Here is a 14232-nt window from a genome sequence, read left to right on the forward strand (position 1 = left end):
TCTGTGCCAGCACCTGTTGGACCGCCAGTTGGCGGCCGAGTCGGCTCGAGCGGACGCGGCCCGGGGCTGCCCCTCCCGGAGGCGCCGACCCTCGCCCGCCCCTGCGGCCGCCCGCGGGAGAGCGGCTCAGCCTCCCCCGCTCGCCAGCAGCGCGCTCCGCCCGGGCTCTGCCCACGGCCCCCTCCTCCCGACTGCCGCCGGCTGGGGGAAGGTAGAGAAGGGGAGGGGACAAGCCGGAGCCTTGGGCCGCCGGCCTTCTCTCTCTCTGCCCGGTGCCGAGACGCCGCGCGGAGCCCCGAGGTTTGCGCGGAGCCCGAGGCGTGGGGGGAGGGGACCGGGTACGACTGGAGCCCCGCGGTGACCCCGAGCTGCCGAATTTCCCTTGGCTTCGAGGAGCGGGGGACGCACCCAAACAAGGTGAACTTTGGTCGCGGAAAACTCCAGCCAGGTGCCGGGATCCGTGCTGCGGCGGCGGTCGGGACCGGGCGCAGGCTGCGCGCCGGGCTGGGGAGCGGGAGCCCAGCGGCCTCCCTCCGCCGGCGCCCGGGGCGGCCTCGGCCCGGAGCCCCCCGGCCTCGCTCCGGCTCCGCGGCCCCGGGGACCCGCCGCGGCGCCCTAGCCTTGTTTCTTCCCCCTCCCCCTTCGGGGGTGGGGGTGGGGCGGGGGAGAGGGGCGCCCGGAGAGCGCATCTATTGGCAGCTTTGTTATTGATCAGAAACTGCTCGCCGCCGACTTGGCTTCGGGCTGGCTTCGCTCGACCCTTGAGTTTTCGCCTCTGTCCTGTCCCCCGAACTGACAGGTGCTCCCAGCAACTTGCTGGTGACTTCTCGCCGCTCCCCCGGCTCCCCCGCGTCCCCACCCCCTCTTTCCTCCCTCGCCTTCACCCCCACCCCCACCACTTCGGCACAGCTCAGGATTTGTTTAAACCTTGGGAAACTGGTTCAGGTCCAGGTTTTGCTTTGATCCTTTTCAAACACTGGAGACACAGAAGAGGACTCTAGGAAAAAGTTTTGGATGGGATTATGTGGAAACTACCCTGCGATTCCTTGCTGCCAGAGCGGGCTCGGCGCTTCCACCCCAGTGCAGCCTTCCCCTGGCGGTGGTGAAAGAGACTCAGGAGTAGCTGCTTCCAAAGCGCCCGCCGTGAGTGAGTTCTCGCCCCAGTCAGCCAAATGCTCCTCTTCGGGCTTCTCCTGCTGACATCTGCCCTGGCCGGCCAGAGACACGGGACTCAGGCTGAGTCCAACCTGAGTAGTAAATTCCAGTACTCCAGCAACAAGGAACAGAACGGTGAGTCTTCCCCCCCCCCCCCCCCCTTCTCCCCCTTCTTGTTTCTCGCTGTATGTGTTACGTTGGCATTGTGCGTTAGTGTGTGATGTACACCAGCCTGCGAGGGTATTGTCGTCTCTCCATGCAAACACGCGCTGCGTTCATTGGCATGGGCTTGAGGAGGTTACGTGCAGTTTGCAGCTTCGGGAGCTGCCACAAAGCTGTAACAGGGCAACGTGAGTGCCACTGCTGGCTCAGTTAGAGAGGACATTCTGGGAGCGATTGTGAACGTCAGTTCAAACGCACATTGCAGAACCTTTCATTGCCAGAGTTATAAGTTCAAGAACTGCCTCTGAAAATGAGTCCAAAATGAATGAGTCTTGGCATGTTTGACTTTTCTCAGCTTTTCTTTTTCATGGGGAGGGGGATGTTTGAGGAAATCTATCAGCTGCATTAATTGAAGCACTCAAAGTGGAAAGGCATCAGTTAATCAGTACGTAGATAGGAAATACACAGGTCAAGAGGCCGTGTGGACGTTTTTGGGGAGAGTTAAATATGTATTTCTCTTGCGCTCTGTTTTTTTTTTTTTTTTTTTTTTTTTTTAAATGTGCCTTTGTACTCTGAAGTCCTTACCTTTCTGGTGTGTGTTTTTATATGTGTCGGTGAATGACTGCTATTTTGTGTGTGCTGGAAACGACTTAATCCTGCATAGGAAATGAGAATTACTTTCAGCTTTCAAGTGTACCTGAAATGTTTAGAAAACTCTCAGATGCAAGTTCCCTTGGGCTGGGATTGCACAGAGCTGGAGAAAGGCTCCTTTCATAAAGCCAGGGCAGCGTCAGGGTGTGTAATTTGCTTAGCCTCTGAACCCCATATGATTTACATCATTCAATTTCTAAACTCTTTTTCTCTTGATCTACCATTATGAAGTCATTTTTGAGAATACTTTGTAAATAGAAATTTTATACTGCCCATGAAACCACAATGTTAATGTAGGCTGTCTAAAATTAGAATATTAAATACCCTGTTTACAAGTGGTGGCTCGTAACTTTACTTGAAAAGAAATGTGCATGTTTTTACTGCTTTGGATGCCATCTATTCAGAATGCAAGGATGCTGTCACTTTATTAACCAGGCGAAAGGAACACAAGCAGCGTACCTAGAAAATCAGAATGGTGTGTGCTCTGTTTTTAAGTCACAGCAACTTTTTCTTTATGTATTGGGGTGTTTTAAAACTTCAACTTTGCATTTAAACTCTCTGAAAGTGTTCATCTTTAAGAAAGCACAGAAAGTTTTAGAGTACAGAGATAGATTAAATAAGCATTCCTGGGATTTTTGTAGACATTGTTTGGTATTTGCTGTATGTGCAGTAAATATACATTATCACATTTATCAGTCACTATTAATGTAGTTGCTTCTTACAACTTGCTAATGTGATGGCTCATGGCACCTGCAGGCTGCCTGAGCTGCTGATCAAAGGGCAGCCTAGGGATCTATCTCTAATCACAGGAGCTGCAGAGGACTGGGGGAAAGTGATCAAAGGAGCCCCAGCACCAGCTGTACCCTGGCAGGAAACAGATCAGACCAACCTTTGTTCTTTTTCATGTAAAATAAATGTCCAATTCAAAATATTGTTTCTTACTAGACAAGCTTCTCTAAAATGACAGTGCACAATATTCCTGGCTTCTGTCTTCTATTTTTTTATTGTTCCTGTGCCATTATCATTTCTCCTTCTGCTTCTGTTTTTGTCAAGCCTGGCATCTGGCATCTTCCTGATTCCCTTTGCTACTTGTGCCTCTGGTTGTCATTCTTTCTTGTGATCCGCCTACCATCACCTCTTTGTAATGGGCCCCAGATCTCTCCTGTGGTCGTTGGCCACTTTACTGAGTAGGTTCACACTCTCAGGAGAGGTGAGTTCATTAAGCCAGGCAGGCCACACACATTCTGTTGCCATCAGAGGCTGGGCCATTTCCATTCCTAAGTTGCATGATGCTAAAAATAGCCTGGCTGTTTCCTAATCTGTGGGTAGAGGATTGGGCTATGTTTAGCTCCTGGGAGGGTTGGCAGCAGGAAGTAACTAGAGGTAAGGGAACTACTCACCTTGTAGTTTTCAGCCTGAGAAGAAGTGGGACTATCCAGCACTAGGGGGCAATATAGAGCTATTTTCCTGCACATGCTCAGGTTGATTTTATGCTTCGAGGTTCCAAGATTTGAGGATAACAGGTAGGTGCCAAAGAAGCTCCACCTGGAATGTGAACACATTTGCTGGGACTTCTTCTTTCTCCTTCTTCTTCTTCTTCTTCTTCTTCTTCTTCTTCTTCTTCTTCTTCTTCTTTTTCCTTTTTTTTATGGGGGGTGGGGTGTTCCAATTTTCAATTCCCTTATGTGGGTATTTTTTGCCCTAATAGTGATTTATGATTGATTTTTGATTGCCCTCTTGCTATTCTCAATTTTGATGATTGCCCAGTTCTGGAAGTACAGACCCTTCTGGAGATGCCACATAGAAATGTCATTGGTCCATTGTGTGCATTGCATCATTTTGTGAAAGGTCTTCTAAGTGCCCAGTGTCCAAATCGAGCTATTTATTATGACTATAGTAACTCATTCTTGCTTTCAAAGACCTTTCCCCAATGATACTATCTTTTCTTCAGTATTCTGAAGTCTCAAATGTTGACACAATCAGATCCCCAGGACTGCGTCATTTCAGTATTGACTTAGTGTCCCAAGAGGTGTTGTAAATAAATGGAAATTGATTGCTGTAGCCAATGCTAGATATTTGGATTTAGAGTGAATCATATGCAGGTGCTTCAAAATTCGTTTTGAGGGATCGGTGTCATTTACCCTGTTATTATGACTTACCTGGCTTTTGACTTAACGCTATTTGCAATTCTTGCCACTTTGCTGTGAGAATAGTTTTATCCTCCAATATTATGAGTTACCTTTGTGTCCTTCATCTTGAACCTGACTTCTAACTGTGAAGTCTCACATATAAACCAAGGGTCTCCAGATATAACGTAAAGGACATAAAAGATAAGAACACTGACTTTTATAGGGTTCCTGGCCTATACTTCTTGAATGACCACAGGTAAAATTACTAATATCTGTGTGCACTCACTTAGAAGAGAATACCTACTCTGAAATTGACAAGTTCTGGGCTGGTTCTCCTGAGTTGTAGCAGAAGGGATCATATACATCAAAAAACGAAAAGAACCAAAGCTTACTTTATCTATAGCATGTAGCCCAAATAGACGCCAGTCACAAAGTTGTTGATGGAGTAAGGCCTCACCCACTTTGTGTCATTGGTAAGTGATTTTAATTCATCCATAGACCTGAAATGTGCTTATTGTTCTCATTTCCTTTAACCATTTTGAGTATAGATTTGGAATATGCCTCTATTAGGGTTATCCCTGTGAAAATCATTTATTGTATGTGCTCTTTTCCACAAGAACTTTTGTGGCCTGTGGGGCCATTTACTCTGCAGACAGGTGGTTATCTAGTGATGCCTATCTGAGTACATGTATCTTATGCTTGTGGCTTCTCTGTCTCTGTCTCTGTCTCTTTTTAAATGCCAACTTGCTCCTCCTCTTCCTGCCATGTGCCTGTGTCTAACAAAGTTGTGTCCATTCCCTCTACCCTTTTAAGGGTACCCTTCAAAGCTCAATTTTACTGAAAATAGATGATCACCATCCCTAGAATGGTGTCTAAGAGTAAATAGTGTCTGACTGAGTGCTAAAGGGACTTCCTGTGAGTTAGTCTATAAGTTGTAGTGCATGACCTTTGTGACATTTATTTTTGTTGTTTAGAGGCTTTTTTTTTAAAGAACTTCCTCCTTGTTCTCTGCTCTGTTTGAGATTGTTGAGGAAGTTGAAGAAGTAAAGTGTCATTATGTAATGATGAATATTGTTTTTCACAATAGATGACCAAAAAAAGCCCATTCTATTTTTTGGGTAACGTTTCCCTCCTACCAACTGTTATCTTTTACACTTAATGTGATATATTTTATATTTACCTCTAAAAGGTGACCAAGTCTGTAGTAGGCTTTACATAGTTGTGAATAGACACCAGGATCTGACCCTAAATATTCCCCAGTGGTGGCGTTTTAGAGAGCTCCATCTTGGACACCAAAATCTTAGCTTTGTCCATTCTTATTTCATCCTTCCTGACACTTATTTTTTTACAGATCTTCTTTATATTCTTGCACATTTGTTGTAGAAATAGAATTCTAATCATAATGTGATGAGTGTTAAGTAAATAGTAATTGAATCAGTGCATTCATCATGTCCATACTCCCCCACCCCCATAAAAAAATGTTTCCAGAATTGCGAAAATTTTCCTCATGGGTTTCTATTGGTGTTAGCTCAAGTGGTAGAAGTCATAAAAGTCCCTTTATTTACTAGGTCTAGTTTTGATGTTTCTGGTTTTATTTGGAAGTACCACACGTAGCCAGAGTATCTCTATGCAATGCTGTATTATCTCTGTGTAACTCATATATGAAACAGTCTGTCTGTGATATTTTTCTCTACCACCTCTGCCAACTGTGGGTGTGTGTGTGTGTGTGTGTGTGTGTGTGTGTGTGTGTGTGTGTGAATCTCTCTTATTTCATTTCCTAAGGACACCTCTGGTGGTTGATTTTTATTTGGGATGCACCAGCACCACCCCACAGATTGTTAAAATCTTCAAATACTCCTAACGGGCTGGGAAGGAGCCAGTGCTCCTCTTTTAGGACAAACTGACCATCTGTGAATCAGAAACGACAAGGTTAGTGTTTGATAGTTCAGGAATTCTAGGGTACTATTTCCACCCCGCTGGCCTCCTTCCTGATTGGTCGGTGTGCCTGCCCCGTTGATTATTATCCATTTTCACACTTTTAGCTACTCACAATTTCAGTCATATTGGAGTTCCAACACCTCTCTCTTCTGCTCTCTGCCTGGCAGCAGAGGCCAAGCTGAGGCGTGAAGGACCTTGAGTGAAGAAAGGAGATGGCCTTTTTAAAGCCTCTTTCTTGCAGCTTCTTTTGTTGTGCTGCCTCAAGGGTTGGGGGCTGGGAAGTGAGATGAGGCATAGGGATGTGGCCTATGATGGGATGGCACGGGATTGTAGTCCTCAGTTGGTTGTCCTTGTTTCTGTGGGCAGCACTGGTCAGGTGCATGTGCGTGGGTAGCCCCTTACTGGCATCTGAATTAAATGGATCACTTTCTCAGTGAGGTCTTTTCCTGACCACTTAATCTGAATTAGCCAGCCCTCACAATCACATCAAGGCTAACTAACTGCATAGTGCTTATTGTCACATTTGGATATTCTTCTTGTTATTAATGAGTTAAGTCGTTGTCAGCGTACCCCGACCACCACCCCCAGAGTACACGAGTTCCCTGAAGGTATCGACCTTGTCTGACTTGCTCTCTTCAGGAGCTTGGAGCTTTAGCATCCGGAACAGGGGGTTGTATACAGTATGTGCTCAATAAATATTTGTTGCATGGTTCTGGATGTAGTGCCTTATTAGAGTAAGACTGTGGTGTTGGCTATAATATTAGGCCATCTTTGAAGATGTCTTTTTGGTCTTGGAACTTGTACTTTGTTTTAGATTTTTCATAGGAAGGTGAACTTGTTTATTTATTGGTTGTGATGGGATATGCCAATCAGAGTACTACTTTGTTATCTTGGTAAATATACCATGTTACCTGGTGAGCATGTACCAAGCAAGTGGGTAAGTTTCCTAGAACTGGTGCTAGTAACTTTCTTAAAAGTGCCATTGGTGTGCATACCTCTCTTTGCGTTTTCCAAAGATGGGGTGTTGTGTGATATGGACCAAGGATCTGAATAATGGTAAATTTTAGATGGCTAGACGTGCCTCAAAAAAGCAGTGTGCTTTCCATCCTCTGCTTGTGGCTCACAGATAACTTGTGCGGGATGGACGTCAGCAATAAATATGGCGTGTGGAATGTTAGGACTAGAAGGATCCTGAGAGGCTATCCTCACCTATGTGTAAAGCGAGACTTGGAGAGCTGAAATGACGTCATCAAGGTCACTGTTGAGTGCAACAGTATTAAACTGCTAATGTGGTGATATATTTTTGCTTATGTAAGAACCAACTAGGCAAATGGGATTCTCATTTTAACATTCTGATGCATTGTGTAAAAGCCATTCTTTATTACTTGAGGGGGTTGCATGCTTTGTGGGTTGTGAAGGAAGATGGGACGCCCGTGGTCGTGCAACACAGCTTATAAGAACACTACGGAAAACAATGTGAAAGTAATCACATTGATTACATATGACAGATACTCTGGCTAATATCTATTACAGTATTTCTGTTGGGGTAGCAATCTGACAGTTTGGCAAATAACTTGAAATGCTATGTTTAGAATTGTTACTATTACATGTCGAGACTTTATTTTAAGCAGGTGTACCCGATCCATGGATGTTTATTTCAGTATTTTGGTTTATGAATTGATGATGAAGAGGATGGTTGACATTTGAATACTTGATTCCACAGGGAGGTTTTTTTTTTTTTTTTTTTAAACAGTAAGTTTGAACATTTCGTTTAGGAGGATGTCTCCCTGGTACAAGTTCCATGGGAATGACTAAATAAGCATGGCTTAGTGAGCTCTAGAAAGCACAACCTGTTATTCTTTCGAATGAATTTAATGAGTGGCCTTCATTTTTATTTACATTATAATATATAGGATATTCTATTCCAAGGTTCACATTTCTCTTGAATGTCAACAACATCAGGAAATAAATCCATAGGTGCGGACTTGAATGGCCTGCCAAAAACAGGATTAAATGACCAAAATTCTGTTTGTAAATTTTCCAAATCTGAGAACAAAAGGAGCTACAAATGATAGCGGCGTCATACTAACGACATTTATCGTTAAAGTTACTCAGAGTGATTTTGGGAGTAGCATTATTAGCTCGTTTCGTCTTTGACTTCACGAGAATGCATTTTAAATCGAGCTGAGCCGATCCTGTTATCTGACTTCACATTAGGTTTCCTTTGCCATCTTCAAGCAGTTACTGCCCGTCCTCTGGTGACTGAACGGTTTCTTCCCTGGATATTTGACTTTTGTCTAAGCCAAACCATCTTTGCCAGGCCGGCTTCGCTAATTTTGCTTTCTTGGTGTTAGGCTTTATTATTCTTTTACTTTCAAACTATGATTTTTTTTTGTACTGGGCTTTTACCCTATCGGATAGTAGTTGAGCCATTTTTCAATCAAATGAGGTGTGTATTAGGTTGTTGCAGGGAGTGGAGAATGGAGGGCCTGTTTTTCTGAGGGAAACCAACATCCCCAAACAGCATGAGGCACATTGATGGTAAAGGCAAGGATATAGATTTGTACTATTCCTGGTCACTGCGTCCTGGTAAGACCGCCGTGAGAGCTCTCAGGAGAGACACAGGGAGCACAGTATTTGGATGTGTTTTTTGTGGGTCGGTAGATGGGTCTAAAGATCTCCCAGTGGGTCTCTGGTTTTGTAATGCTTAACAATGACACCCGAAGAGTGCCTGTTAGTTGCCACACTTGGGCTCAATGTCTGTAGACAGTAGACAGCTTATCTTTATAACCTCCCCGTGGGGTATGAATGAGAAAAACACCCAGGCTTCGCTAGCTAAGTAGCTTAGCCAAGGGCTCAGAGCTGGTAAATGTTTGGACCTAGGTCTGACTCCAAGCCAGGACGGAGTCACCTGCTTCTTCCTTCCTGAGTTAAATGGTCTAACGTTTTATTAGAACAGTGTTTTTATTCAGCACGTATTCATAAGCATCTGCTCTTGGCGAAGCTCTGCACTAGGTGCTGGACACACAAAGAAGAAGATGCGGTTCTGCCCTTGAGGAGCTCTGTCCAAGAAGGATGACCGGTCCTTCCTTTGTCTCACGGTCTGTGGCGCTGCGCTCGACGTGCTATGGGAACACAGAACGCTTTATTTCACTTCAAAAATCCTCCTTTGATGGATGAAGCGATTGACTGTGCCTGGAAGAGAAGTGCAGGGAGAGAAGGTCCCACAGGGGACATGACATATTTTGAAGTGGGTTTGAGAGAGGAAAAGAGGGAAACGTTCTAGGTGGAGGGAATAGCGTCCGTGAAAGAATACAGACCTGAGAAGGCATATCATGTGTGGGAGGCAGGAAGAATCTAGTGTTGTAAATATGAGTAGAGGCAAGAAAAAAGTGGAAAGGTGTCCTGGATGGCTGCATTCAAAGGCCCTGAGACTGTTTGCAGTGTGCTTCCTGCAGAGTTTGCACTGAACAAACCACGTAAAAGAAAAGGTGGTCTCTCTGTTTCAGGGTTAGTTATTTTCTGTCACTTTCTGAGCAGACAGTGGAGTAGCAGCGTTCTACTTTGGCGTGCGTAGTTGACTGCTTCTTGGTGGAACTTTCTCCCAGTCATTAGACAACGTTCGGATGTTCGGACTTGGATAGAAGGGCAGCCTGTATAGCCTCCGTTACACTCAAATAAAGTAAGCCTGTGTCCACACTACTCTCTATTGCCTTCCTTCTGTAAACAAAGAGCTATTTTCATACTTCATTCACAAAATGGATGGCACGCGGAATGAGGCTGGGTGAGGGATCAGGAGATTGTGGTAAAAGGTAGACAGCTTCCAGCCCACCGAATTAGAGTAATGAAGCTATTACGTTGCAGGAAGCAAAGAAAACAGCCTTAACGCTTTTCAGGGAAAGGCTCTCAAGTTTTGTGGAAAATTAATTCCCGTGAGTGCCCTCTACCTTGAGAAGCTGCAACATTTCTCTAGTGAGGCTCCTTCTGGTCTCTTGTGTATACATGGGTTCTAGAAATATTTTGTGGGACTTAAGGACTTGACGAGAATGAGTTTTCTTGGTGGATGTGCTTTCTAGATGCCATGCCATTTTTTTTGAAGCTATGCTATTTGCATTCTAGGAAAGCCTCATTTGTGAGTGGATACTATTTTGGGCTTTCCAGTGTTTGCAAGATGGAGATAGGCTTCCGCGCTTAAATATGCCCAGCTGGCCATTGCACCTGCCTTTTGAGTCACTACAGAGATCAGGAACCATTAACAACAGAAGTTGGACTTTCGTGGTACTTATCTCATGTTGTTTCTGGCAGTTATTTTTGCTGGGTATTTATAAGGACATCTGTCTTTTAAGGAGTCGTATTACTTATCCTTTTTTTCCACTAAGGAATAAATCACAGCTTGTTTCCCATACCGCCACTCTCATTCATAGTCTGAGGTGATTAGAAATGCAAATTGGGAGTCATTAAAACATTATAATTTCTTTTTCTATGGCATCAGGCGATATTTAAAATCAGTGTGCTAAGAAGGAACATGTGCTTAAAATGCGATTAAGATGTGAACAAATGAGTAGAATGAAATATTCACTTCCTTCCTGGAAATCTCTTACTGGGTCTGGAAATAAGGGGGACCTGTAGTGTTCATCATCATTTCTGATTTATCATACTTGAAGCCTGAGACGTAAGCCTGAGATGTGCACGTTGTTTAAGAACACGGGAAAACACAGTAGCTTCTAATGTTTTCAAATTGCTCTGTGGAAATATATACTAAAGACTCCTTCTTGCAAGAGTGTGATTTACAGTCGGATTACCCACTCAAAGCACAGATCAGATTCAGCTGTATTTCTCGTAGCGACTCTTGGATATGTAAACACTATAAAAACAAGAAGGAAAAAATGGGATAGTTTAAGTATGAAAAGTATTGATCTGCACATTCAGAGCCAGAGATGGGATGTGCTGGAGGCAGATTTCCTCCACTGGAAATGTGTTTATGTTGAGGTGATAAAAAGTACTGGGGGATGCTTCCTATTCAGTAAGTAGCAGTGTCTCTGTAAGTATGCATTTTGTTCCTGACTTTAATTTATAAACAGAAGTACATTGTCTTTCTGGAGGTCTACATGAAAATGAATTGCCTTTACAAAACAAGGGACCAGACCTCCTAGTGTTTTTATAATTTCACATGCAGTTTTATGCATATTGGAGATATATATGATGGGCTCGGCTCTGTCTTTACTTTGTGTTAGTCGCTGCAGTCAAAACATTTTACTATTTCTAGAAAAATCAACAGTCTAAAAATAGCAGGTGTTTCCCAGGTCAAAACCTGCCTCAGATATTGAGAGATGTTGACAGTCTAGACACCTAAATGATGAATGCTAAACCCTGAAAAAGTCATTTTAATCTGTTTTCTTGTGAATATTAGCAGGCTTGAGGTTTATAAGCAAGAATAAGAATGTAAAATTAGGAATCAAATGATCTCTATGTTGAATTTTTTCAAAAAAGCTTTTCTTTCATGCTATAAAATTTATCTTTAATCTGTGCTGATAACTTTTAATAGGCATCAGTTGGGTACCCCATTACACTAACTGCTTTAAAATGGTTTCCTTTTAGAACTCACATTTACATTCTAGGAAATCAATTAGAGTGTATGGATTTTACATTTCCCTTGCAATCTTCCTTTACAGTCATTTCTGAATGACCAGCCTACCAGAGCAAAACACTCAGAGGTGCAAATCTTCTGGAAGAAGTGCAAATGCCACACTTTTACTTGGAAAACTGAAAAAAAAAAATTGGACTTATTTAATATATCTGCCGAACATTTAAAACTGCGGAAAGCACGGGAAATACTTTTGGTGTATGGGAATGTGTGGCGTTTCCAAATTACAAACATTGTTTTGAAAATTTCCCCGGTAGTGGTGAATTATATGAGACCACGTCCATCCAAGAAGAGCTTGTTTAACTGGCTTGTGGTTCTGGGGCTCATTCAAACACTCTTAAACAAAATAAAGGGAATGGATGTAATAACCTCTTTATGGAAAGGCCGTAAAAAGGTACAGGGCCATGTAAACAAATTGGGTCATTTACTAGATGTTTTAAGTGATAGATCTGCAATCCAAATTCAGGGGGGTGTATTAGGTTTTATAGGATCGTGACCATGTTCTGTTCTGAAAATGAAGGTTCCAAGCTTATTGTTTGTTTGTTTTTCTTTAGTGCATGGAATCCTATTTTACATATCCTATAGTACATGCTGTTTTATACTGTAGTTTGAAATCATACTCACGATTTTGAGCATTTCACTTACAAGTTTGTTCAACTTTGGAAAATGGTTAGAAACCCACGTGTGAACAGTTGAATTGACCTGATTTTTGGTAGTACTGGGTTCTGTTCAAGGAAAATAAGATGATTGAAATTGAAATTTTCCTCCTGGGCTCAGACATGTCTAAACTAATTGTAAAATAATTGTTCTGGCTTACAAGAGCAGACTCATAACTACGACTATGTAAAGTAGAAATCCAACAACAGTTATGATTTACAATTACTGTAACTCTGCCAATCTTGTAATAAAACCGCTATTATAACCCACCTACCGTGACATTCATTTGCCTTCCTTGAGACATAGGTTAAAAAAAAAAAAAGCCTCTCCCAAGTTGTCTTGCTTTAGAGAGCCATTCCATTCCATTAGGGTATTCATTTATCTTCTCTGAAATGGGTACGGGGGTTGTGCCAGAGCAGCCCGACACGGGGAGGAGGGTGGGCGGGCATACAAGAATGTGTGGTGCTGTGCTCCGGTGGTGATGCCTAGTGGCAGTGGAAGCCAGAAATAAACTTGGAAGGTGAAGTGAGGAAAGGAAACGAAGTCATTTCTCTGTTGATACCATAACATTTATTCATTCCGCAGCTTCTCTTCAATCAGGGTTGGCTCACTTGGCCTTAAAGGAAGTAGATTGTGTAAGAAACCTCAGTAAAAATCAATGAGCCTTTCTAAGTTTTAAACACTGATGGCATCATACCATACTGGCAACTTTTAAGTGTTGCTGCTGGAAGTTTGGCAGCGGAAATCACTGCTCCAGGTTCATAAGCCTTAAAAAACAAGGGACAATGGTGGATATTATAGTTTCTGTGTAATTTGTGACTTGCTATTTCCTTTCTTCTTCTTTTCTTCTTTCTTTCTTTCTTTCTTTCTTTCTTTCTTTCTTTCTTTCTTTCATTCTTTCTTTTCTTTCTTTCTTTTTCTTTTGTTCTTTCTTTCTTTCTTTCTTTCTTTTGTTCTTTCTTTTGTTCTTTTCTTTCTTTCTTTTGTTCTTTCTTTTCTTTCGTTCTTTCTTTTGTTCTTTTCTTTCTTTTGTTCTTTTGTTCTTTTCTTTCTTTCTTTCTTTTGTTCTTTCTTTTGTTCTTTTCTTTCATTTTCTTTCTTTCTTTCTTTCTTTCTTTCTTTTTCTTTCTTTCTTTCTTTCTTTCTTTCTTTCTTTCTTTCCTCCTTTCTTTCTTTCTAACTTAGAACTAGATGGCATTAAGTCTATGGAAAACCTAAGCCCTGTCTTTAAATTGGGTTCTGGGCAACCTTAAAAACAAGAATTCACATCTTTTTGCCTTAGTTGTGCACTCACCTCTTTTATATAGCACGGAGTTGCGTGTGGTTGTGTACTACATAAATACGCATCAAACTGAGGTGAATACCACAAAGTGACACCACTACCTGCCTGGAACCGTGAGGCGTTGTGAGAGATGCGCTGCTGACTTTGACTTAATCACTGCCTTCAAGTGGTTTATAGTGCAATGGGGAGATAAGACATAGAGCCAGCTGTAATACAGAATAAAATGCAGCATTGGGGGTGGGGATTGAGGGAAGAGCAAACTTATTTACAGCAGAGCCATTAGAAACCACTTAGGAGAGTTGTCAGGGGAGACTTCTATTTTGAGCAAAGGTGCCTGGAAAGATGAGTGGCTGTGTGCATGCGGGATTGGAGGTACAGTGGAATGGATTTTAGGTGATGGGAGCCTGCTGGAAATATGAAAAGGAAGGGAGTCCGGGAAATCCATGCAGTCAGTCCAGTGGGGTTTGTTCTGACTGAGACCTCAGAAATGGATTCACCAGCCAAGTGACTAGAAGAAGCACTAGGGGCGCCCACGTGGCTCAGTTGCTTAAGCTCCCGACTTGGGCTCAGGTCAGGAAGGATCTCACCGTTCATGGGTTCGAGCCCTGCATTGG

The 14232-nt window shown here is 43.0% G+C and overlaps 1 protein-coding gene across 1 annotated transcript in view; it reads left to right on the forward strand.

The window, feature by feature from the left end:
- The first annotated feature begins 693 nt into the window (after positions 1 to 693).
- The window catches only part of PDGFC (platelet derived growth factor C), a 204826-nt gene continuing 191287 nt past the window's right edge, over positions 694 to 14232 (forward strand). The window contains exon 1 of the mRNA XM_003984917.6: positions 694 to 1290. Within this exon, the coding sequence (XP_003984966.1) occupies positions 1173 to 1290 (118 nt within the window). The 5' untranslated portion in view covers positions 694 to 1172. The remainder of the gene's footprint in view (positions 1291 to 14232) is intronic.

This window comes from Felis catus, chromosome B1 (genome assembly GCF_018350175.1).
Source record: "Felis catus isolate Fca126 chromosome B1, F.catus_Fca126_mat1.0, whole genome shotgun sequence".
Taxonomy (NCBI): Eukaryota; Metazoa; Chordata; class Mammalia; order Carnivora; family Felidae; genus Felis; species Felis catus.